This window comes from Halichoerus grypus, chromosome 9 (assembly GCF_964656455.1).
Source record: "Halichoerus grypus chromosome 9, mHalGry1.hap1.1, whole genome shotgun sequence".
Classification (NCBI taxonomy): Eukaryota; Metazoa; Chordata; class Mammalia; order Carnivora; family Phocidae; genus Halichoerus; species Halichoerus grypus.
This window is the reverse complement of record NC_135720.1, coordinates 124,663,586-124,687,175: the sequence shown is the minus strand read 5'-3', so window position 1 is coordinate 124,687,175 and position 23,590 is coordinate 124,663,586. Positions and strand designations below refer to the sequence as shown.

Genomic DNA, 23,590 nt, shown 5'->3' with positions numbered 1-23,590 from the left:
GCGGGATTTGGATGTCGTTCTTTCTAAGGTTTTATCGGCTCCTCTGTCCTTGTGGCCAAAGGGCCTGGAGCTTGCTCAGGAGGAGGGGGAGGACAAGGGGCACATTTTGCCAGCTCTCTAATTCCAGCCAGTCGGTCAACCTCCTCAAATTCTTAGAACTACTTACGCTTCGCCAGCACCTGGCGCTTTGTCTGGAGGAAATTACACTGTAACTACCGTCTTGCACTAAGAGCCTTTGAACAAACCATGAGGAACAACAGTGGGCCAGCTTTCTTTATTCTGGGTAACAGGGGAAGTGCTCCTGCGGAGCTGTTTCTGCAGGTGAGTCTGGCCATGCGGAGGAGGACGGGCCCACAGGATGGCGTCGAGACTACCAGGAGGTGACTCAGCAGCACATACATGCGTGGAGTCTGAGGACGTCTGGTCCTGGGGCTAAAACCTGCGCCTGCCCCTCTGCTGAGCCTCTCCATCGTTGGCTGGTTTTGCTTACAGAGCAGGGTCAGCTTGAGCAGCTTGTGGTTCCCAGCAGACACAGTGTGCTCCAAGTTTCAGCAGCTCAGGAGCAAATGACAGTGGCATTGGCACAGGCCACGGTGGCACGGTGTTCATTATACAGTTCCAGCAAAACCTGGTATTCTCCCTGGAAAGGACGCAGGGAAAGCATGAGATGTGTGACCCACAAAGCAATCCATCATTCCACTGGTAGTCATCAAGCCCCTCCTAGGTGCCGGCACTGTTTTAGACCCTGGGGATAAAGTAGAACCAGGCAAACCAAACTCACTTTGTGGCGCTTACGGGGCTCCCCGGGACAGACAGACAATGTACCCGATCCTTCACTATGGGTGCTGTGCTCATGCTGGTGCCTGAGACAGAACGCAGGCAGGGAAGCGGGGGTGGGGGGGTGGGGGGGGAAGTGCTGGGCCAGGCAGGGTGGGGCTGGGCTAGTGCTGGTGGGCAGTTTTAAGCAGGGTGGTCCAGGCAGGTCCCGCTGCAAAGGTGACTTTTGGGCAAAGACCTGAAGAAGATGGGGAGCACCCCCGCTGCTCTGAGGGCTGGCACCCTGTGTGTGAGGAACAGGGAGGACGCCCACGGGGCTGCAGGGAGAGAGAACCACAGGAGGAGGGAGAGGACATGAGTCAGGGATGGCCTCGCGGGCCATGGTGAGGACACTGGCTTCCACCCTGACAGGGACACAGGTCATGAGAGGAGTGGCCTGATCACATGCATATCATAATAGGATCCTTCCGGCCACCCACAGAGCCGGTATGGGCAGAGAGTGGAAGCACTTAAGACCAGGTGGGAGACCACCCTGGCTGGAGCAGACAGGCAGAGATGAGGAGAGGAATCCAGACTGGATTCTGGATAGATTTTGAAAGAAGAGCCAATAATGATTTACTGAGGAAACTCATGTGGGTGGCAGAGAAAGAGAGGGGCTGAGGGTGATGCCAAAGATCTTGGCCTGAGCAACTGGAAGGATGAAGTGTCATTTGCTGAAACAGAGAAGACCTCTGGGGGATCAAAATTCAACTGCACAAAACCAGAATGCTCTATGAGAAAAAGTATTGCCACCTTTTAGGGTTCCTTTCTGGCAATGACACTCCACAGAGGATTCTCTTTGTCTGTGCTTAGTGGTTGGGCTGAATGTGAACTTGCAGAAAAACCCATGTGTCGGTTCCGTGCCAAAGCCGCGCCCCAGCTCCCAGAAGCCACGTGGTGGTGACATGTCTGTAGGCTCACCAGCCTGGAGAGAGATGCTCTGGGCCGTGGGAGGTAGTGGTAAGCAGGGCAAAGGGCCCAGGAGGGAAGGATCTCAAGAGATTCCTGGCACATCTTTCAAGTGCCTGTCACCCAGAGAAGAAAAGGGGTTTAATCTGTATAAGCCGGGGGGAAGGAATAAATCAGACCACTGGATGGAGGTTGCATGAGAGGCAGTTTTTGTTAGAGAAGAATAACTTTCTAGCAATTAGCAGAGGTCCAGGAGTGAGCGGGTTCCCCAACAATGAAAACTGCATTCGGCAGAGCCAGGCTGTACTCTTGAATGGTGGCTGAGGTGAGAGGGTTGCTCAGAGTGTCCCGTAGGGTGCCACTCAGCTTGAGGATCTGTGACAGCACAGACTCCCATGAGGCTGGCTGCCCAAATATGAGCAGCTGCGATTTCAGAAGCAGTATAGGAATTTAAGTGAAGCAGTGTGAAAGTTAGAGAATTCATTATGAGTAGAGAGCAGTTCAAATGTGCATCTGCTCGTGGCCCCCTCACCATCACCTTCTTTATGTTTAGTGTCCATGTGCCTTCAGGTACACACCGCCCAAAATTATTGAAAACCAAATGAATTTTTCGTTATTGCCTTATAAGCCTAAGAAAAGATGTAGTATTTGCAGGAAGGTTTCTAGATTATGAATTCCATACTTACATTCCACACATGCATACATACGTACGAGATACGCATACTCTGGTTTAGGAGGCAAGAGAATTTGGGCAACTGTGCTCATCAGCAGGGAGGTGGAGGGACACGCTAAGAGGACAAGAGGGGCAGAGTAGGGACAAGGGTCAGAGAGCGGCAGCCTCTCTGCTGTTGAGGAGAGCCCTGAATTTGTGGGTCAGGAATTTACAGTCGTATCCTTGGCACTTACGAAGATTAGGCTCCACACATTTTGGAAGCCCAAAGGATCTCTAAATTCTAATTCAGAAAACAAGTCATGGATTTGCAGGGCTCTGGGCAGGACTTCAGTCAGGGCCAAGGGACTGGCTGTGTTAAAAAGAAAGTAACACCAAGACACTGAAGATTGAGTGCTGAGTGGAAAAGCTTCCAGCCAAGCAGGGATGGAATTAGCACAGAGCCCATCTCTGGGGGATTTGGTGGGAGGAGGGGATCCAGGGCAGGTCTTTTAAAACCAGAAGGCTCACACTGTCTCTGTCCCATATTAGGAAGCAAAGTCTCTGCGCCTTGCTGGCTGGCTGTCAGCCAAGGAAGCCGGGCTGGCCGCAGCTGGCCCTCAACCAGCGTGGGAGCCCATGTTGAGATTAAGGCGGGCAGCTGTCTCTGTTGCGTAGGTGACAGGTTGCATGTGTCCCACTTGGGTCATGCCCCCTGTCAATTTTGGCCAGGTGTCAGCAGGCTGGATGCAGTCAGGGCTGGCCAGGTTTCTGCTTCTTAGGCCCAAACCTCAGAAGGGGAAGAGGACCAATGGATGCCTAAACAACCATGCCCATGGCAGGGACCCCGGAGCCTGGCTTGGTCCTCATGTTGGACAACATGGCTGAGCACTGTCACTGGTTGAAGAACGCGGGTCCTGCACTCACCCAGGCATCCTAGCGGAATGCAATAAAGCTTTTTTTTACATCTCTGCCAGATTTTCCTTTCAAAGGGATTCTGTGCCTTTAAGAAGTTCTTTTCCTTTCTATTTCACAGCAATTCCTAAAGAACACTGTCTTAAAAAAAAAAAAAAAGCCAATAATGCAAGATGAAAATCAATTGTTTGCAAATTTTAAGTCAATCTCCAGTGGGAGGGGGGATGGAGGGATTCAGAAGGAAAATAGAGAAGGAAAAAGAGCTCAAATGGCAAAGATTTCAAGAAAAAACTAGCTGGGAGAATTTTGGTCCCACATTCTAGAAGTGAAGGGAGTTTGCAAGACTCTAATATTTTACTGAAAGGTCTGCAGAGAAGACTCTGGAGAACCCTGGAGGGGGAAGGTGAAGCTGGAAACTTCCCATCTGCAAACTAGAGAACTAGAGAATGTTCTTGAGACATGAGGGCTTGAACCTTCGGAACCCAAAGCCTGGGACAGAAAGGAAACACACATGAGAAATGAAACAAAGTTAAACAAATTCGTTATGCAGAAGGAGACCCTTCCCCAGAGTCATACACAGGTTTTTTTGAAAACTGAGAGGATGAGGTTGAAACAAAAAACATAGTTATTACATCTTTGTGATTCCTTTTATGATGTCACATAAGATTCTCTCAGGAGTAGCATATTGAAAATGTATTGCTTATGTCAGAGATGCTTGAATTCAGCCATTTAATAAGGTCACATTATTTTGCATAAAAAGAAGTTAGTGGAAAACTTGACTCTTAGCTGTGAGTATTGCCAGTGAATGCTCAGGTGGGGGCATTTTATTCACCTGGTGGCAGCCATGAGTAATAGTGCAAGCCCGGAACCTGGGAGCTTATAAGCCCTCATGGTTGTATGTGTGTTTTTTTTCCTCCGAACAGCCAGCCTCACTGACAGCCCACACCCCAGCAACTTTAGCCCATGCAGTCCCCGAGGACACAGGCAATCCTGCAGGATGGGACGCGGGCATCCCTCTCCGCGGGAGCTGTCTGCCCAGAGGATCCCCGAGGGTCAATCAGAACATAAAATGTTAAATACCAAAATGGCAAAATCAGTGTTTAAGCATTTGTAAGTGCCCACCATGAGGTAACAGCTTTTTTGTAGAAGGGTTTTCTTAGTGATGGCCAATGGAATATGTTTAAACTTAATTCCCTCCTCCTCCTCTAAGAAACTGCTCAATACAATAATTAACAGAGCGAAACAGAAAACCAAGATCTTACCTGGGGAATTTCAAATCCAGGATTATTGATGGGGCCGGCATAATAAATCTGCTCTGAAACATATACAAAACAGACATAATGTTACTCAATCATATTAAACTAAAATGATTTGCTCATATTATCTGTGCTCGCCGTGCACTAGGGATCCAGTGATGGAAAAGAAGGTCTCTGTCCACACAGTTGCTCATATTCTACAGAGGACACTGACAGCATGTAAATCACTAAACCTGGATTGTAGAAAGTGCTAGAAGAAGACATGCTGGCTGTGTGAGAGGCAGATGGTGTGATGGTTAAGAGACCAGGCTGGAGTTGGGCTGTGTGGGGTTCAATCCTGAGACTGCCTATGATATCTGTTTGATTTTGGATAGTCATTACCCCTTTGGGCTCAGTTTCCTTTTTTAGAATGGGTATAATAATGACAATAATTCATGGTTGTATGAATTCCACTTCCTCGAGCTTTGAGGATTCAAATAATTAATCAATGTAAAGCGCTAATAACAATGTCTGGAAAGCACTCAATAAATAATTTGCTAAAATAACAAACTAGGAGACACCATGTTTTGTTGGATGGCTGGCCAGGGAAGGCATCTCTAAGGAGATGATATTTGAGCTAAGCCCTGGGGAGGGGAATGAGGCAATGTTCAGTAGCTCTGATATAAGAATGGGAGAGGGTAGATGGTTGGGTAGTTTTACTGGGCAAGAATGATAAGGAGAAAAAGTGCAGGCTATTGGGAATAGACTTCTAATAATAGATCATGGACTCTAAGAAGGGTAAGGAAGTAAATGAAGGCAGGGTGGATTGCTAGTAGAAACAGTGGTAGAGTCAGTTGAATGGGGTTTCCATCATTGCCATCAAGGTCCTAGAATGCATGTGCTGGAAGGACATGGTGAAGCCAGGGAGCAGAAGGCTTGGCACTGAGATTTCAGAAGTGGTGCATTTACTGGGGATGACAACACACAGAGTTGATGTGGGAGTCAGTGGTTGAGGTGGAATGATGGAAAATGTTCGTGGAGGTCAAGCTGCTGGGACGTTATGGTAGTGGGTGGGCCATTCATGTCAATACTGAATATTGAAACCATGCCCAGCTCCTCGTATGGTGACTGCCATCTGTGGGACTCTCCAACCCCATGCACTTAACACGTAAGCACAGTGCCTAAGAGCACAGACTCTGGGGTCAGATTGTCTGTGCTGAGCTTGAATTTTCGCTCCTCTTCTTATTAGTTGGGCAAGTCACCTAATCTTACTGTGCCTCAGTTTCCTCATCAGGAAATGAGGCGGGGGTTATAATAATATTCACCTCACAGAGTTGTCATGAGCATCACATGAGTTAATGCAAGTAAAACTCTTTGCACAGCACCTGGCCCATGGTGAGCAGTCAATGTTTGTCATTAATACATTCACTCATCAGTCTGCACTACGGGGCATCCACCCAATGCAGGCCAGGCGCTATGCCAGGTGCTAGATACAACGGTAGATGAGAATATTATGTGAACCATTTGAATCACTGGCCACCCAGAATTGTAATCACCTGTTTACAGGCTGCTTCCTTCAGTAGCCTGTGCCTTCTTGTTTGCATAGCTCCCGGTACATTGCAAAGTCGAACACACAGCACGGTGCAATATAGGGTTGTTAGAGAGGTTGTTGAATGAGCAGATCTAGAGCCAGGACGACGTGGGTTTGCCAGCCCACTTCATTCTTGCTCCTGCTATTGTGACCCTCTCCCTGCTGGAAAGCTCTGGGCCTGGGCTATGCTGACACAAGAGCCTGGGTTAGGGAATGAGCCATCAGAGCAGCCAATCTGGTGACGAGGGTGGAGGGATGGTGGAGGATGGTGGAGTTGAATAAATGGTTATTGGTTTATTGATGGCATCAGGTATTGAGCTCTCTTAATAGCACAGTGACTTCCTGCCTCACATAGCCCCTGGTGCCTAACCACTGCTCAGGAAATACTTGGGAGACCGACCAAACTCTCCTTGAAAAGGGGCTTTGGGGCCAGGGGCAGTGGCTGGTGCGTGAGCAGCTGCCTACACGGAATAATATTAGGGGAGTGAGGGTAATCCTTTTTGAAAAAGGCCTCTCCAGGCAATCTGAACCTGACCTTCTACCAGGACACCCATTCTTAGCATAGCCTTTGGCTTCTGTTAAATGCTCATGCCCCCAACTTATCTAGCCTTCCTTGCCATGGTCAATTTCTTGTACCTGGCGAGGATAATGTGCAAACATGGTGGGTGCCAGAGGGACAACATTCCTATTTCACTGCACTAAATGAACTGATCCATTTATGTTTTTAAAGGAAATACATATTTGGTTGTGGCTATAAGCAAAAGTTTAATCGGAAGCTACTTCTCTGCTTGATGTGGTTTTAGAAATAGAGATGTTGAAGTTCTGGATCTTATCCTTAAGGATCTTCCTGTGCAACTGGGAAAGATACAATGACGAGCTGTACAGAAAGTTAACTGTGCCAGAAGTGAGCGGTGTATGTGGGCGGTGATTCTAACAAGTGCAGGGAGTTCAGAGGGGGCTGCCTGGGATTCAGTTGTCGGGCTGGCATGCTGTACAACCCGAGGGCATACCACTCACGTTATAATCTACGGGAGTGGTGCCCCCTGGAGGTGTGCAAGGCAGGGGCCCAGCTACCAGTACACCATTCCTTTTTAGGAAATTCTCTCTTCCCCAGTGGATAGTCTCTGACCAAAGCCAGAACAATCTGAGCAGGAAGACAAAGAAGAGACGCAGGGCCAATCTATCCTGGCAAGAGATGGTTTGTTTTATTTCAACTCACCAGTATCTAGGGTTGTTTGCTTTCTGCCTAGTGGTGTAGCCTTTGCACTGCTTCTTTGACTCCTAGATAGCCTTTCAGAAAATCCCTTTGCTTTTGTTGGCAGGAATGGATTTCTGCCGCTCACAGCTCATGGACTGTGAATGCTATGGGCATGAACCAGTCAAGATCACTCACGCAGGCCATCAAACTATGGGACGCAGGACGTAGGAGCGGAGCCCAAGAATGGGGAGTGAGTGTGCCTGTGCATGTCTGGTCTGGGTGGGTTCCCTTGGACACATTTTACCCCTGCTTTATGCGTCTACTGATTGTTCTAAGGTGGCGTAGTGCAAAGCGCTTGACCTTGGAAGTAGACAGAACTGACTTTAGGACCCAGCTCTCCTATTTGCCAGCTCAGTGTCCATCCCACAAATCAATTTCTGCACTTGCAAGATGGAAATGGAAATGTCTCTCCTGCAGGGCATTGGGGGGACCAGAGAATTGTATGTAAACTTGCTGAGAAAAGTGGGGTCCTCAGTAAGGCCAGGGTCGGTAGTTATTAGTTGTATTATTATCTACTGGATGGAAAGAAGGGTAACACCCTGAAGACTCACTTGGATGTCAAGGAACGCATCAGGCCTAGGTTTTGGAACCTTTTGGCAGAGGCAACAGCTAGTGAATCCCGTTGGTGCCTTTTGTTTAAAAAATGGATGCGGACAGCTCTTTGAAGAATCACATTAGAATGATATCTAACATTCTATTATGCTGATTTTATGCTCCAAGATTTACGAATTTGTCTTTCAAATGAAGAGGTTCTTTACTGGGCTGAGAGGTTTTCATTAAATCTGTCTCTCACACTTTACAGTTTCATTTGGAGCTTTTTGGGGGGTCTGTGAAGTTCCTGAGAATGGCTGCAGGTAGCTCATGGAACTGTCTTTTTTTTTTTTTTTTTTTAACCTAATGAAACAACACCTAAAATTAAATTCTCGCCCCTTCCATTCTTAGATCCTCCCCAATTCTGAGATTCCTTTAATTAACATTCTCACACTCCAGGAACTATAAAAAGAGCCCTAGTATATCTGTACCCACTCCTTCCTTTCCTCCATTTGAAATCTTTATCAGTTTTTGGTGTGCTGTGGATTAAAGAAATCCACCTCCCCGGTTCCGAACACATGAAGTCATTTCTGCGAAGCGGCTTTGCTTCTGACCCAGATCTTCGTGTGGTTGGCACATAGTGTCTTTTTCAGAAAGGGAATTGATTTTTAAATTGTGGGAATAAAAGGTCCCAAAGGGTTTTGGATTCGATGGACGTGAGGCTCTGGGCTGCCTTCTGCTCTACAGCCTTTTATCCTCCGGGAGCAGCACGGATGCCCACCTGGAAGCGCTCCCCGAATGCGTGGGTTCTGTCCCAGGCATTCTCCCCATTTCCTAGCCCTTCCTAGTATCTTACTGCAATTGCCTCCAGTCTTCCAAATTTATTACAAAAATGCCATCAATATTTAAGCACCCTGAGGGTGCTTGACAGTGTAAAAATACTTAAGAGTTACAATTTATCATAAATAGGCCAATTAGTATATTCAGAACAAAGATTTTAAAAATCATCATTTATTTATTTACTCGAGCTTTGAGTCTTTTTCCTACCTGCCAGGCCCAGTTGAGGGGGATCTCTGGGGAAGCTGTGCTGAACTAGGAGGACACAGGGTTCGGCCTGCCTTCCAGGGAGTGGGGGCGCCTCGGGAGCTGGGGAGGCCCCCTGACAAGGGCTCCTGTGGGCAGTGGTCCCACAGTGCAAATGGAGTAGGGAGAGTGTTCCAAGCAGACCAAGAGCCTCGTCTCTGGAGTGAGAGGGAGCGAGCACATTACTTCATCTTAGTGAGCTCTAAATATAATCTTCACTCCTCTCCCTGCCTCCGGGCATTTCCTTTAAGACACCCAAGTCTGGCAGATGGCTAAGGCCTGGGCACGGCTCCTCATCTCCTCCCTGATTTTAGCTCTGCTTTTTTTCAGTCTCTGACCCTGCAGGGTGTAGAAAATGCTTCCTGGTCCCACAGGGCGCTGAGCTAGTTGCTGCTTAGGGGGCTCGTTTAAATTCATAATGAGCTTGCCTGCGTGGGGAGTCTGAGGAGTGTCCCCTGCCTCCGGGGTGAATTTGGCTGTAGACAGACTCCCTGTGGGCCTGAAAGCCTTAAGGTTTCTTCTGGGTGTCAATGGATGGATTCCAGGCTGTGTGGGCAGGTGGCTCCAGGCTTGGTCCAGGCCCAATCTTTATTATTTATTACTTATTATTATTATTATTTTTTGGTGTGTCCGACTTTGTCAGCTCTCTATCCCCTGGGCCATTTCGCCTTTTATTCTCCAGAGCCTGGGACTTCGTTATGGCTCTCCTGAGGGCTGGCCACCGGACTGCAGTGTGGGAAGCACGCCTGTGCCACCTCAGAAGTGATCTGAGTGTCTGCGTGCAGTTGCCCAGGCTGCGGGCTGAGGGGGTGGGTGGGGGCACAAATCCAGCTCCTGCCCAAGGGGCCAGGCTCTGCAGCCTGGGGCTGGGCTGGGTCCCACCCGCAGATCCTTCTGCTGTCCTGGCCACATCCCCTAGCCAGTTTTGAGATCAGAGAAGCCTTGGTATCATCATGGTGCCTCGGATATTGTCCCAGGTCAAGAGCCTGCCACCTCTCCATATTTTCCCGCTGTACAGCGGCCCGCATAGGACAACCACAGGGACGTTATCCTCTGCAAGCCCTCAACCCAGGAGGACTGGAATCTGGGGATAAATTCCACAACCTCCCGACCTTCAGAGGGACAATTCTGACATGCATACTGTGGTTCCCCAAGGATCCCAGTGGGGCAGAGCCCTAGTTCCCATCCTGGTAATCAGTTGCCCATTTATCCCTTCCTGGCTTTTCCTCCTGCCCTGAGTCCCTGGAGCTCCTCGCTTATGCCTGCTTTCTGCCATTGCTTCCTAATAACTCCCCACCCCCAAGTCCTTGTCTCTGGCTTTGCGGGGAATCCCAAACTACCAACACTTCCTGGCAGAAGGTGAACTTTTTCCTAATTTGTACCAAGGCCCCATATGAGCTAGGGATGGTCTTGGAAAGCTGGCTGCCGATATATTTGGGCCTGACTGTGATGATGGAGCCACCCAGCCTAGAAGCTAAATCTGAGCACCCTCAAAGCTACTCTCTGACTTCTGCACCAAAGAGCGGGAAGAAGAATGAATGTCCTGGATTGTCCTTGAGAAGGCTCAGAGCCTCACATTTTGGAAAAGACAGGAGTTGAGAGAGAGGGACAAGTTGGTGAAGACCACACTGGGTGGGTGGGTGGCTGTGAGGGAGCCAGCAAGCTTGGGAAAGAGGGAGCAGAGAAGGAGGGGGAGAGGTGCATGGCTGGCCTCTCGGTTTCTAGGTTCTTCATTCAGTTCATGGACTCTTACTGGGTCTGAGCAGTGGGCCACTGTGGGCCAGTGCGGTGTAACCTGTAATAAATGAGGTGTAGTCTATAAACTGATTTGAAGCTTTGGGATTCCTGGGCATATCAGATGACCCTTTTATTGGGAGAATTTTTCCTGTTGCTACTGGGAGCTCAGTCATTAGAACACATTCAATTTTGTTTCTAAACCTATCTTGAGATGTCCAGTATGTTGTTTGGCCCCTTTGGTCAGTTCTGGGCATCCTAGCTGTGGTCCTTTTCAAAATTACAACCGTACTTTGGAGCTCATAAGTATCGGATTAGAGTTTGGATTACTACATCTTAGCTTTGTCTGTACTACTTTGATATCTTTCACTGTTCATTCAAATGGACTTATGAGATCTTTGTTTTGGCCTTTTACTACTAGAGAAACTTAATGTTATTTACAACTTGAAAGCATTCACTGTGTCCTTGCAATGGATCATTTATAAAACTATGAAGTCAGAACCTTCCCAGGGCTTCCTTGTTCATGGCCCCACTACTTACACCTCTCTGGTGATTCAGAGACACACTTGCCATCCCTATTCTTTTTTTTCCTAATCACATATTGGCTTTCTCTTAGTAATAAAGTCTTATGAAGGCCTCATTGCTATCTCACCCTCTTTCTCTGCTGGAATGATTCCAACGCATGGGTCATAGAATTGACTTCTAGCTAAATAGCTTCTCTTGTGAGTAGGGTCTATGGCAGGTGGGAACTTTATGGGGTCTCAGACAGGGTGACAGTAATAGCCCAACAAGGTAAACCTTTTCTGAGCAATGATATGATCCCTTAACAGAAAAACTTGTATCTCTCTTCAGGTAAATGAGTGACTGCATCATCTGTGAAGTTCTCCAAACAGTTTGACTTCTGTGAGGGCATTTTCATTGAAAACATAGAGTTTGGGTTTTCCTTGGATTATGCACAATTAGTTGGTCTTTTTATGGGGTACACAGAGGTCAGACAAGGTGGGTTGGTTTTCCATTCAGGAGTTGTGCAGGCTACTAATGCCCACCCTTCAAGATGTCCATGTCCTCATGCCCAGAGCCTGTGAGTATGTTACCTTCGAGGCAAAAGGGACTTTGTGGATAGAATTATGCTAAGGATTTTGAGATGGGGAGATTAACCTGGATTATCTGGGTGAGTTCGGTGAGATCACAAGGTGGTTACAAGCCAAGGAATTCTTCTAGAAACTGAAAAAAGGCAAGGAAATGGATTCTCCCCTGAAGCCTCCGGAAGGAACATAGCCCTACTGACACTTTGATTTTAGACTTCTGACATCCCAAACTACAAGAGAATAAATTTGTGTTACAAATTACTAAATTTTTGGTCATTTGTTAAAACAGCAGTAGGAAACTAACACAGCAGTCTTGGATTAAGAGAGGAGGCTCCACGTGATCGACCTGAGAAGGGGCCAAGAGTGATGGCTTGTTTGAATTTGGGTCCCCAACAAAGGGCCCTTCAGAACCATGACATCAGCATAACCCAAGATTTCAGCAAAAGAGAAGGTACTTGGGATTACAGCTTGGGCTGGAGAGTGAAATTTCCAATATACATTCACACACTTGCATTCAGGATAGACTCTTAAAAAAAATTAGAGCAATATAGAAACTACTAGGTCAGTGATGTCTAATGATGTTCTGCAAAGATGGAAATGTTCCATATCTGCATCATCAAAATATGATAGCCTCTAGCTAAACACAGCTAGTGTGACTGATGACCTGAATTTTTAATTTAATTCAAATGTAAATAATTTAAATAGCCACATGTGACTAGTGGCTATCATATTGGATAGTTTTAGGCCAGTGCTGTCTAATAGAAATATAATGTGAGCCACATACATAATTTAAAATTTTCTAGTAGCCACATTTTACAAAAAAGAAGAAAGTGAAATTAATTTAAGAATATAAATATATTTTAACCCCCATCTTAAAATATTATAATTTCAATATGTAACCAATATAAAGATATTAACGATTTATTTGGAAGTCTTTTTTTCATACTTTTTTTTGCACAAAATCTTCAAAATTTAATGTGTATTCTACACTTAAAACACGTCTCGCTCTGGACTGGCCACATTTCTGGTGCCCAATAGCCACATGTGGCTAGTGGCTACTGTACCAAATGGTGCCAATTATTTATTTTTTAAGAAGATTTATTTATTTATTTAGGTTAGAGAGAGAAAGTGAGTGCACATTGTGGGAGGGGCAGAGGCAGAGGGAGAGAGAGAATCCCAAGCAAACTCCTCATTGAGCACCGAGCCCGATGTGGGGCTCAATCCCACAATGCTGAGATTATGACCTGAGCCGAAATCAAGAGTTGGATGCTTAACTGACTGAGCCACCCAGGTACCGTACTCCCCAGACATTGCCAATTATTAAGTCATTGGTGAGGATTTGGGGCCCAGAAGGTGACATGATTTGTTTCCTAGTTTATTCCTCCTACAAGACCTTTTGGTCTTTGCTGCTCAGTTTCCCTCCAAGAGATACATAACTTCTGGCAGTGAGAAGGGAAAGAGAATTTAAATTTTTTCCCCTACCAACTTATTTCTGAGTTTCAGTGGATAAATACTTAATGTAACTCTCAAAATATAACTCGTGAATTGGTGGGCTGATTGGATTTCCAGAAATGGATATGAAGAAGACAGTACTGGGGAGAAAGAGGAGAAATTGAACTGATCTCCAGAAACCTGGGGCAGACGCAGGAAAGAGCAGTGTGGTGGGAAATAATGAAATAGACATTGCAGAGGGTGGCCTTTCTCAAATTGGGGTTCTCCAGGGTCCATGCACATTGGAGCTCTCAGGATGTTTGTTAAAATGCAAATACCAGCAGCCCATGGGATCAGAGTTTTGGAGTGGTCCAGGGAGCTGGGAGTTGGCCTTCTTAATTGGCTTCGTAAATGATTATTACATGAAAGTGTGGGAGTTCTTGAGCCAGATTTTTGAAAATCTACAACAGGCTGGGAATTCATAAAGGAGCTTGTATTGTCTTAGAAAATTAAAAATGCTGGGGCGCCTGGGTGGCTCAGTCGTTAAGCGTCTGCCTTCGGCTCAGGTCATGATCCCAGGGTCCCGGGATCGAGTTCCGCATCGGGCTCCCTGCTCGGCGGGAGGCCTGCTTCTCCCTCTCCCACTCCCTCTGCTTGTGTTCCTGCTCTCGCTATCTCTCTCTCTGTCAAATAAATAATAAAAAAAAAAAAAAAAGAAAATTAAAAATGCTTTGGTCCTAGGTCATCATTAGTTTAAATATGCTGGGTTCGACTAAACTGAAACTGTGACTGATGGCAAAGGACAGTTCAAACACATTATTGGCTCTTACAGATGGGCTTGAATTTGTTTATAGATAGAGAGAAATTTCTCAGGGTGTAGGATTCCTTAATAGGCAATATTGTTCCTTTTTTTTTTTTTTTTGTAGCAAGAAAAAGTCCTCTTTTGCTTGGTTGTTGCTGGTACCCTCTCCAGGGTGATCAATGTTCGTACTTCTATTTTTTGTGGTTTAAGAGTGAGAGTTTTCTGCTAGTGCATCACGAACCACTGTTTCTGTTGACTCTCTCCATCAGTTTGCAGCAGTGGTGGCTACCCAGCACATCCACAGCTGCTTGAAGGATGCAGACAAAGAATAAAACATGAAGAGAAGAAGGGCTGAAGGCTGAGGAGATGATGCTTCAAATGTCCAATGCCAGGAGAAACGCAAACGGCGGTCTGTCCGCAGAGGCACAAGGAGTCCACGGAGACTCTGCTGTGTCGGCCACCAGAGGGTACACAGCTTGGACTGGAGTCATGTTCCTGCTACCTCTGAGGAGAAAGGTCTTCAACTTCCGAGCCTTGAAAGCTCTGCTGGCCCTGAAGACCTTGTTAAAATGCAGACTTCCGCTCTGAGATGGATGACTTCAGGGGCCCAGAGCCCTTGCTTGAGAAATCCTTAATCAGCTGCATGAAGTAGCTTCCATTTATCATGCATTGAGTGCTTACTCTGTGCCAGACTTTGTTCTAAGGGCTTTGCATGTATTACCCCATCTTATCCTTCTAACGCTCCCATGCGGTCACTCGTAATTTCCTTATTGTACACATGAAGAAAGTGATGCTTTTCAGAGAGATTGAGTAATTCGCTTGAAGTCACATAAACAGGTGGCAGTGATGGTCCAACTCTGGGCTGGTTTAGCTTCCAGCCCTTTGCTTATCCCTAACTAGGCTAGTGGTTCTCAAAGTGTGGTCCCTGGACCAGTGTCATCAACCTCACCTGGGGACTTGTAAGAAATGTAAATTTTAAGCCTCTCTAGATGTACTGAATTGAAGATTGGGGGTGGGTCCAACAATCTGTGGTTGACAAGTCCTCCAGATGATATGATGTATGTGCCAGTTTGAGAACCACTGGGCTGGGCCAAGCCTCCTGCTTTCCCAGGCAGCCCTGCAGTGTGATGAGGCAGGCCCCAGAAAATTCTTGGAGAATAATACTGGGGTTGGTAGCGTGCTCCTACAGCAACACAATGACAGTGGGGTTGGTAATGGCAGGAGAAACTGCAATTTCCCAGGTGGCTGAGGACCATCACCCCCCTCCATGGGTCTGTTGATTCATCCAAGGGAAGTTGGAACCAAGACACACGAGTTCCCATCTAAGCTCCTTTGTCATCCGGGGAAAGAGGACCAGAAGCTGGGATCAGGAGAGATCGAGAAGGAAGTTACAGGGACAGCAGAGCAGGAAGCCTGAAGCAAAGGAGCTTGCAGAAGGAGGTGGCCTAAAATGGCCCAGAAATCAAAGGTAAGCAAACAGGTGGGACAGAGACAGGGACAATCCAGAGAAGGCATATTTTAAAATTGAGTCCTCAGATAAAGCCGCTGGTTCTCCTTCTCTTAGAGCAGAAATCAATGACCGTATTCCTGGGGCTTGCATTCGTTAGTGTGTGTGCAGTGAATGTGAAACAGTTGAAAAGTGAGGCTCACGGTGGGGGTGCCTTGCTGTGGGCATGCTTTATAGAGATTGTCAGGACCGTCGGTGTAGATTAATGGTGGAAACTCTTCACGGCGGCACTGGCCTGGAAGGTGTTTTTGCCCTGTCTTCTACTACAGCAGTGCAAGGCACAGGCATTTTGCAGAAAGCATCTGTGGGAATTCTTCCAAATCTAGGCAATTTCCAAATTTCCTCCATTTCACAGACCCATGAAAAAAAAGCATATAGAAACAGAGAGAGCTAGGGCAATAGAAATCTAGCTGATGAGATCTGAACTGCTCATCTAGATAGAACGGTTCAGACCGAATTCAGAATCATTATAGGCAGTGAGGTTGAGACGTTTCTGCAATTAATATAAATGATGTTCAGAGGATGGCCAGGTGCACTCGTTCAGCATCAACCAGGACAGATGACAGACACCCGAGCTAACAAAGGGGAGGGAGGACAGGTAGCCAACATGAGCATCCCCTATGCTTCTGCCTTTGTCTTATTTGTATATGTAAAATCAATGCATATTATAGCAGAATCCCTTAGCTGCTGTCAGAGATAATATCTGCCTTGTGGGAAATGTCATGTCAGACTTTATATACAGTTCTCAGGGGACCTACTCTGCTGTATATTGAAATTCATCTAATTACAATGCATTCCCCACTCTGGACAAACACTTAAAGTAGGAACGTTCAGATTTACATAAAAGATAAACCAGGGAGCAATTATTTCCTTGACTAAAGGGTTCTCCAGCTTGTAAAAGGTGTCACTGTAATATTTATTTTAATTACAAGCTTTCCAGATGCAGTTAAAATTAAGTCGGCAGCTAATTTGTTTCTGTAGCTCACATATTGCCATGAAGTGTATCAGTATCCACTGGATGTATCTCCTAACAGATTTTGCTGCTTCTGCAAGGTGGTGAGCCTACCCAGAGTGAGACAGGTGCACCGTGCACTAGCAGTTCTTGTGAAGACTGTTGATTTCTGCACCTTCCTGGGATTCTGACATGACATCATCCCTGGGATTCTAATATTCTTGATATGACATCAAGTCGTCCCAGCTTTTCATTGTGCTTCAGCCATGTCAGTCATGGCTGCCAAGGTCTCAGGGAGAAGCCCTTGACCCATGCGTGTCCTACTTTAAAATCATATATACCTAGTGTACACACGCTTGCACGCACACACACGCACACATGCACACACGCACGCGCACACAAATGCACACATGCACACACACACACAGATGTACTTATTTAACTCTTTCAAGCCTTTATTTTAATTTCAGTTGGTTTTGGCAAGAGATTGGGTGCAACTAATATCCACATGTTAATCCATGAAGCAATAAACAAATCATTTTTGCAAGCCAATTGTTACCTAGTGCTGTGAAAACAGGGCTCTTTGCCTGGGTTGAACTCATAGAGGTTTGGCCAGAATCAAGTCTGACAGCTGATGTGTCTTTGCCATCAAGAGTGAAATTCCTGTGTTCATTCTATTTACTTTAGGGTCTTAATCTAGGTTTTTGCCCAAACCTCCAGGTTCATTACAGTTGAGAATCTTGTTTCTACATAGCCCTACACTCCATATTCTGGACAGCCAAAACATGAGCCACTCTGTTCCTTTGAGTGTCCCCACCCCACTTTCCATTGGGGTGGAGTGTGTCCGGCAGGGGCTTCTTCCTACTTTCCAGATTGACACTACAGTTTCATGTTCAACACTAAGTCCTACAATCAGTTTTATGCTGTATTTTTAATTTCATCCTCATCTTCCTGAGACAGGATATTCTAGGACAGTTGCTGAACAAAGTGAACCCCAATTTGTCGAGAATGGATATCAAAGTATGTTGGCCTCATGATAAATCAGAAGGGAATGAAAGGGACTTCAGTGAACTCAACAGATTTCCAAGCCAGAGCTATGGGGTCTCGTTTGTGGTGGAAGCTAGTGTCAACAAATCCAAATTTTGGAAAAAGTTTCTATGTCAGATGATGGTGGGGTAGTCTTGTTGGGGCCATGGGGACAAACCACACCTCTGTGGAGAGATGTCACATTTCCAGGAAGGAAGTGGACATTTCCACTTCCACTCATTCTGGAAGGAAGTCAAGCCAGGAGCATAGAATGAGAATGTTAGAGGCTGGCCTAAGACCAAGATAAGAAAACAAAATAGAACAGAAAGACACAAGAAGAGACTTCCTCATTTACTCCTCATGAAATCCTGGGATCCTGAGCGGGTGGCAGAGTGTCCGTTTGGCTGCCCCCAGCTTCGGGTGAGCTGGTTTGAGTCAAGATCCTCACTAGGCTTGTTTCTGGGGGAGACCCTAGCCTGGGTACCCTGCCTCAAGGTCCCTCAGGTGGGCGAGGAGGCAGGGAGACATATCATTGCTATGTTTATTGCCTTCTAACGTTCCAGGCATGTGACACATGTTTTCTTTTTTAGTATTCACTATTACCCGAAAAAGAATTATGGCTACTCCCGTTTATAGATGAAGCAACTGAGAATGAGACAGATCAAATGATCCTCCAGAAAGAAGGGCCTTCTGTCCCCAGCCCGTAAATGGCAGCTGTGGGAGGGGAGGAGACCATCCATCTCTGGCATTTTCAAACAGGGCTCTTTTTTCCCCTACCATCAGCTCTCACATCAGTCTTTACATTAAGTCCCCTTTCTTTGTCCCAAATCTGATTTGTTGGCACTGGCAAAACATAGTTTAAAGCAAAGTTGTTAACATTTTCCAAAGTAACCTAATCTGAATTTGTCTTGAACCTTAGGTGCGTGCTCACCGTAGTGAAAGCCAGATAGTACCTGTGCTCAGTAATTCTGGCTAAGAGCCCTGAATTCTCATTTTCCTCATAGCTGTTGTTCTCAAGCCTTAGCATGAGCCTATGGTCTGTGGTCCAAATACCCCTAACGTTTCTTTTTCTGAGGCCGTGAGCTAAGAATGGTTTTTACATTTTTAAATGGATCAAAAAAATCAAAAGAAGAATAATATTTAACAACACAGAAAAATTACATGAAATTTACATTTCAGTGTCCGCAAATAAAGTTTTATTGGCACACAGCCATGTCCATTCATTTCTATATTGTTTGTAGCTACTTTTGTGTGCAGAGACCATATGAATATATGGCCTGCAAAGCTTAAAATATTTACTACCTTACCCTTTACAGAAAAAGTTTGCTGATCTGTGACCCAAAGGGCTTGTTAAAAGACAGAGTGCTAAGCTCCGACCCTAGAGTTTCTAATTTAATAAGTCTGGGTGGTGACCAAAAATATGCATTTCTGATAATTCCGTAGATGATGCTGATGTTGCTGGTCTAGGGAACACACTTTGGGAACCACTACCTTATATAATGGCTGGTTATGCCCAAAATGATTATTTGATTCCTATAATTTTGTTGTGCCTTTTAAATCCTTGTTTCCAATTCTAGTGGAGGGCTGAAATGAGTCATACTTCTCCAGCAGTATCTTCTTGATGTTCAAAGAGAATATGTAACAGATAGGTTTAGAGCTCAGCTTCCTGGAGAAGTATCAGTTCTACCACTTGCTGGCTTTGTGAAGTATCAGTTCTACCACTTGCTGGCTTTGTGACCTTGGGTAAGTTTCTTAACCCCTTTGGAACTCAGTTTCTTCATCTGTTGATGCGAGGATACTAACAATAGTTTCTATCCTTCAGAAGGTTGGTGCAAGCAATAAATTAGTTAATATACATAACATACCTGTGAAGGTTCCTGGCACATATTAAATGCTGTAATAATACTAGTTGTTATTGAACCATCCCTACCTAATGGGCTAAGGTAGGACTCCTCAAACTTGGCAGAGTGTTGGAATCACCTGGTTTGGGTCGTACCTCTCAAGATGCTGATTTAACTGGTCTGGGGTGTGGGGTGTTGGGATCTTCAAAAGTGTAAAGGGAAATTTCAATGGAGCACAACCCAATAAAAATATGACAGCCGCATGTATAATTTTACATTCTTTTAGCAGCCATGTTTAAGAAGGTGAAATTAATTTTAATAATATGTCAACAATCATGTTTTATTGTTGATAAATAATAAATGGTATAGTACTTATATATTTAATTTAACAGAGTAAGTCTCAAATATTATAATTTCAACATGTAACCAATAGAACAATGATTGAGATCTTTCACGTCTTTTGTTTTCCTATTGAGTCTTCGAAGTCAAGCCTGAACTTTACATTTATAGCCCATCTCAATTTAGAGTGGCTACATTTCTGTGGCTGGATAGCCACATGTGGCCACCACAAAGAACAGTGTGGGTCTAACTAATGTACAGCCAAGATTGAGATCCACTGGAGTAAGGGCACAGTTGACCATTGTGGACCTGCCCAAAGCTATGGAGCTTCTACTGACATTACTGCTCTCTCCTTAGGGGTAGTCATCAGGTGTGTTCATTAGGACATTCAATTAAATCCCAGTGTAGTCTTAAAAACTGATGTCAATTTGAGAGCATCAAGATCAAGTAAAGCAAATAAGTCTACATGACCCAATGCCACCAAAGGCAAGAAAGGCAGGAAGGGAACATTAACAGAGAACAAAGTAAAACAGTGACCTGCTTTGGTTCCTTCTCAATGAACCCACAGCTGGGTAAAGGGGAATGTGAGTATCCCAGAAAAAAATATGGAATGGATATTGAAAGATCTCTTGGCATTCTATGCCACAGGTTGACTCAGAACTTTCTAACTCCAAGTATTGTTGAATATTAAGTAGGTGATGATTCTTTTTGAAAAGAGGAAGAGGAATAAGAGAATTCATCCTATCTATTCTTTGAGAGGAGGGGGTGGGGGGATGGGTTAGCCTGATGATGGGTGTTAAGAACGGCGCGTATTGCAATGAGCACTGGGTGTTACACACAAACAATGAATCATGGAACACTACATCAAAAACTAATGAAGTACTGTATGGTGATGATATAACATAATAAAAAATAAGTTAAAAAAAGAAAAGAATAACCTTGTAAATTTATTATGAAAGCAAAAGAGATTTCCAAAAAGATGAGAACAAAGATCTGTAGTTCCACCACTTAGAGATAACCACGATTAGCACCTAAGTGTATACTATTTCAGAGCTCGATGGTGCATGCACTTAACACATTTTACTAAAAACAGTATCTAATAGTGAGTACTCTTTTATGCAAGCTTCTTTGTCATTCACAGAATTTTTGAGTATATTTTCAAGTAATTTAATAATTTCCTGCAACATCATTTAAGAGCACAGCACATCTAACCTGTGTTTGGCTGAACAATGATCTGCTTAATCAATCCCCTATAACTGGACATATAGGCTATTGCCCTCAAACTGCTAATCACACCATAATAGCTAATGCCAAAAGAACATCGCTTGGTCTTTCAATCCAATGAGCTCCTGCCTTAGAGCTAGCTGGGAAAGATGCAGAAGGAAAGGATACAACATTTTATCCATGCAGTCTCAGTAAGCCTGACCCATTTTGTAGTTTATCTGGCTTGGAGAACAACCAGCAGGGTGCAAGGTGCAGAGGAATGCATAGTGATGCCTTGGAAATGATAGCAAACAAATGATATCAAACACCTTCGTGTGCCACCTGCAGTAGACACCAAGCTTTCTCACTGCTCCGCTAAGGACCTGCAAACCCCAGAGGGACTCTGTTTCCTGCTTAATATGTCAACAGCAGCTTGTGCTTGGGTTTGAATTGGCTTCAGCTCTCCACTTTTTCCCTCTCCGGTCTTAGAAATTAATCACTTCTTTCAATAGAATCATTCCTGCAATAGGTTTGTGGGCGGGTTAAAGAAAAATGTAATAACCCAAGAAGCCTCTAAATTTAAGATGTTAGTTTTTCTGGCTTATATAATTTACATAATTATTTGTCCATGCATCATTTGTATATCAGTTTTGTGATTGCTTTATACGATATGAAATTTCCTGGCAATTCCCCGAGTGCTGGCTTCTCAGGCTGCCTATGCAGGTTTTAGCCCTGCAGCAATAAAGCAAATAAATAGCTATAGGGCTGCCCGGCATTCAGATAAGGAAAGCACCACCCTTCTGAGCTGCTGAACTGAATTGGCCATCTTAGTTTGGGGGAACAAAATCTCTTCTGTTTTATTAATTCTATTAAAACTATTCATAGGGAAAAAAACAGGTTTTATTAAACTCGGAGGACCAAGATAATTCACTGTTTGCTAGGATTTTATCTTTCTGGCATGTATAAGCATCATTAGATAGTCACTTTTAAGGTGAGCTGGTATATTGCATTCAATCTGTCATATAAAAATTCAATAAAACAACATTTATTGCATCTTTATTCTGTGCCAGGCTCTCTTTGCCAAGTCTCCAGTGACAGAGGGGAGCAAGAATATTCCTGCCTTCAAGGAGTTCACAGTTTAAGGAGGCAAACACTCACACACACACACAATAGGATGTGATTCTAGCTGAGATAAGTAGGAATGTGATGCTCCAGGAACATCCAGAGGGAGTGATTCATTTGGCTGAGTCTAGTCTGCTTCTCCAGTCCCATCAGATCTGTGTTTGAGAAGACTACCCTGCCAGCAGTAAGGAGGCAGGAAGATCAAGTGGGACCCCATTTCCATCATTCAGGAGGGAGCAAGGGAGACTTGATTCAGGAAATAGAAGGAAGTACAAATGAAGGTTGGCACAGTATTCGTTCTTTCTTATCAAGCTCGTAGCGCTTCCAAGTGTACTTGTTTCCACATTTGGGTTCAAGAACACTTATTTTGGGTAAAAATTGGAAAGATAAGCAAAAGACAGGTGATAAAACTGTAGACACTGGCTATAGAAGAGGTTAACTAGGGACCAACTCATGAAGAGTTCACCATGCCAAGGAACGATATGAATGTACCCAATCAATCAAAAATATTTCTAGTAAGTTCAGAGAGAAAAACTGACTCACCAGTCTATGGTATGTTAGCTAGGAAGAAAAATGTCCCTATTTGAAACAAAGTCAGATCACTGGCCAAAAAGAGTTCTTAAATGATGACTTTAAATAAACTCCTGGCCAGTCAGAATGGCTAAAATTAACAAGTCAGGAAATGACAGATGTTGGCGGGGATGCGGAGAAAGGGGAACCCTCCTACACTGTTGGTGGGAATGCAAGCTGGTGCAGCCACTCTGGAAAACAGTATGGAGGTTCTTCAAAAAGTTGAAAATAGAGCTACCATATGATCCAGCAATTGCACTACTGGGTATTTACCCCAAAGATACAAATGTAGGGATCCGAAGGGGTATGTGCACCCCGATGTTTATAGCAGCAATGTCCACAATAACCAAACTGTGGAAAGAGCCAAGATGTCCATTGACAGATGAATGGATAAAGAAGATGTGGTATATGTATACCATGGAATATTATGCAGCCATCAAAAGGAATGAAATCTTGCCATTTGCAACGATGTGGATGGAACTGGAGGGTATTATGCTGAGCGAAATAAGTCAGTCAGAGAAAGACATGTATCATCTAACCTCACTGATATGAGGAATTCTCAGGAAACAAACTGAGGGTTGCTGGAGTGGTGGGGGGTGGGATGGATGGGGTGGCTGGGTGATGGACATTGGGGAGGGTATGTGCTATGGTGAGTGCTGTGAATTGTGCAAGACTGTTGAATCACAGATCTGTACCTCTGAAACAAATGATACATTATATGTTAAAAAAAAAAAAGAAGAAGATAGCAGGAAGGGAAGAATGAAGGGGGGAAATCGGAGGGGGAGACAAACCATGAGAGATGATGGACTCTGAGAAACAAACTGAGGGTTCTAGAGGGGAGGAGGGTGGGAGGATGGGTTAGCCTGGTGATGGGTATTGAGGAGGGCACGTTCTGCATGGAGCACTGGGTGTTATATGCAAATAATGAATCATGGAACACTACATCAAAAAAAAAAAAAAATCAATTAAAAAAAAATAAACTCCTGGC

The 23,590-nt window shown here is 44.9% G+C and overlaps 1 protein-coding gene across 1 annotated transcript in view; it reads right to left on the bottom strand.

Annotated features, from left to right (window-relative positions):
- Positions 1–247: 247 nt before the first annotated feature.
- LY86 (lymphocyte antigen 86) overlaps positions 248–23,590 on the bottom strand; it is a 57,891-nt gene continuing 34,548 nt past the window's right edge. The window contains exons 4-5 of the mRNA XM_036096479.2: positions 4,552–4,604; positions 248–640 (exon numbers count right to left, since the gene is read on the bottom strand). Coding sequence (XP_035952372.1) covers positions 557–640; positions 4,552–4,604 — 137 coding nt within the window. The 3' untranslated portion in view covers positions 248–556. The remainder of the gene's footprint in view (positions 641–4,551; positions 4,605–23,590) is intronic.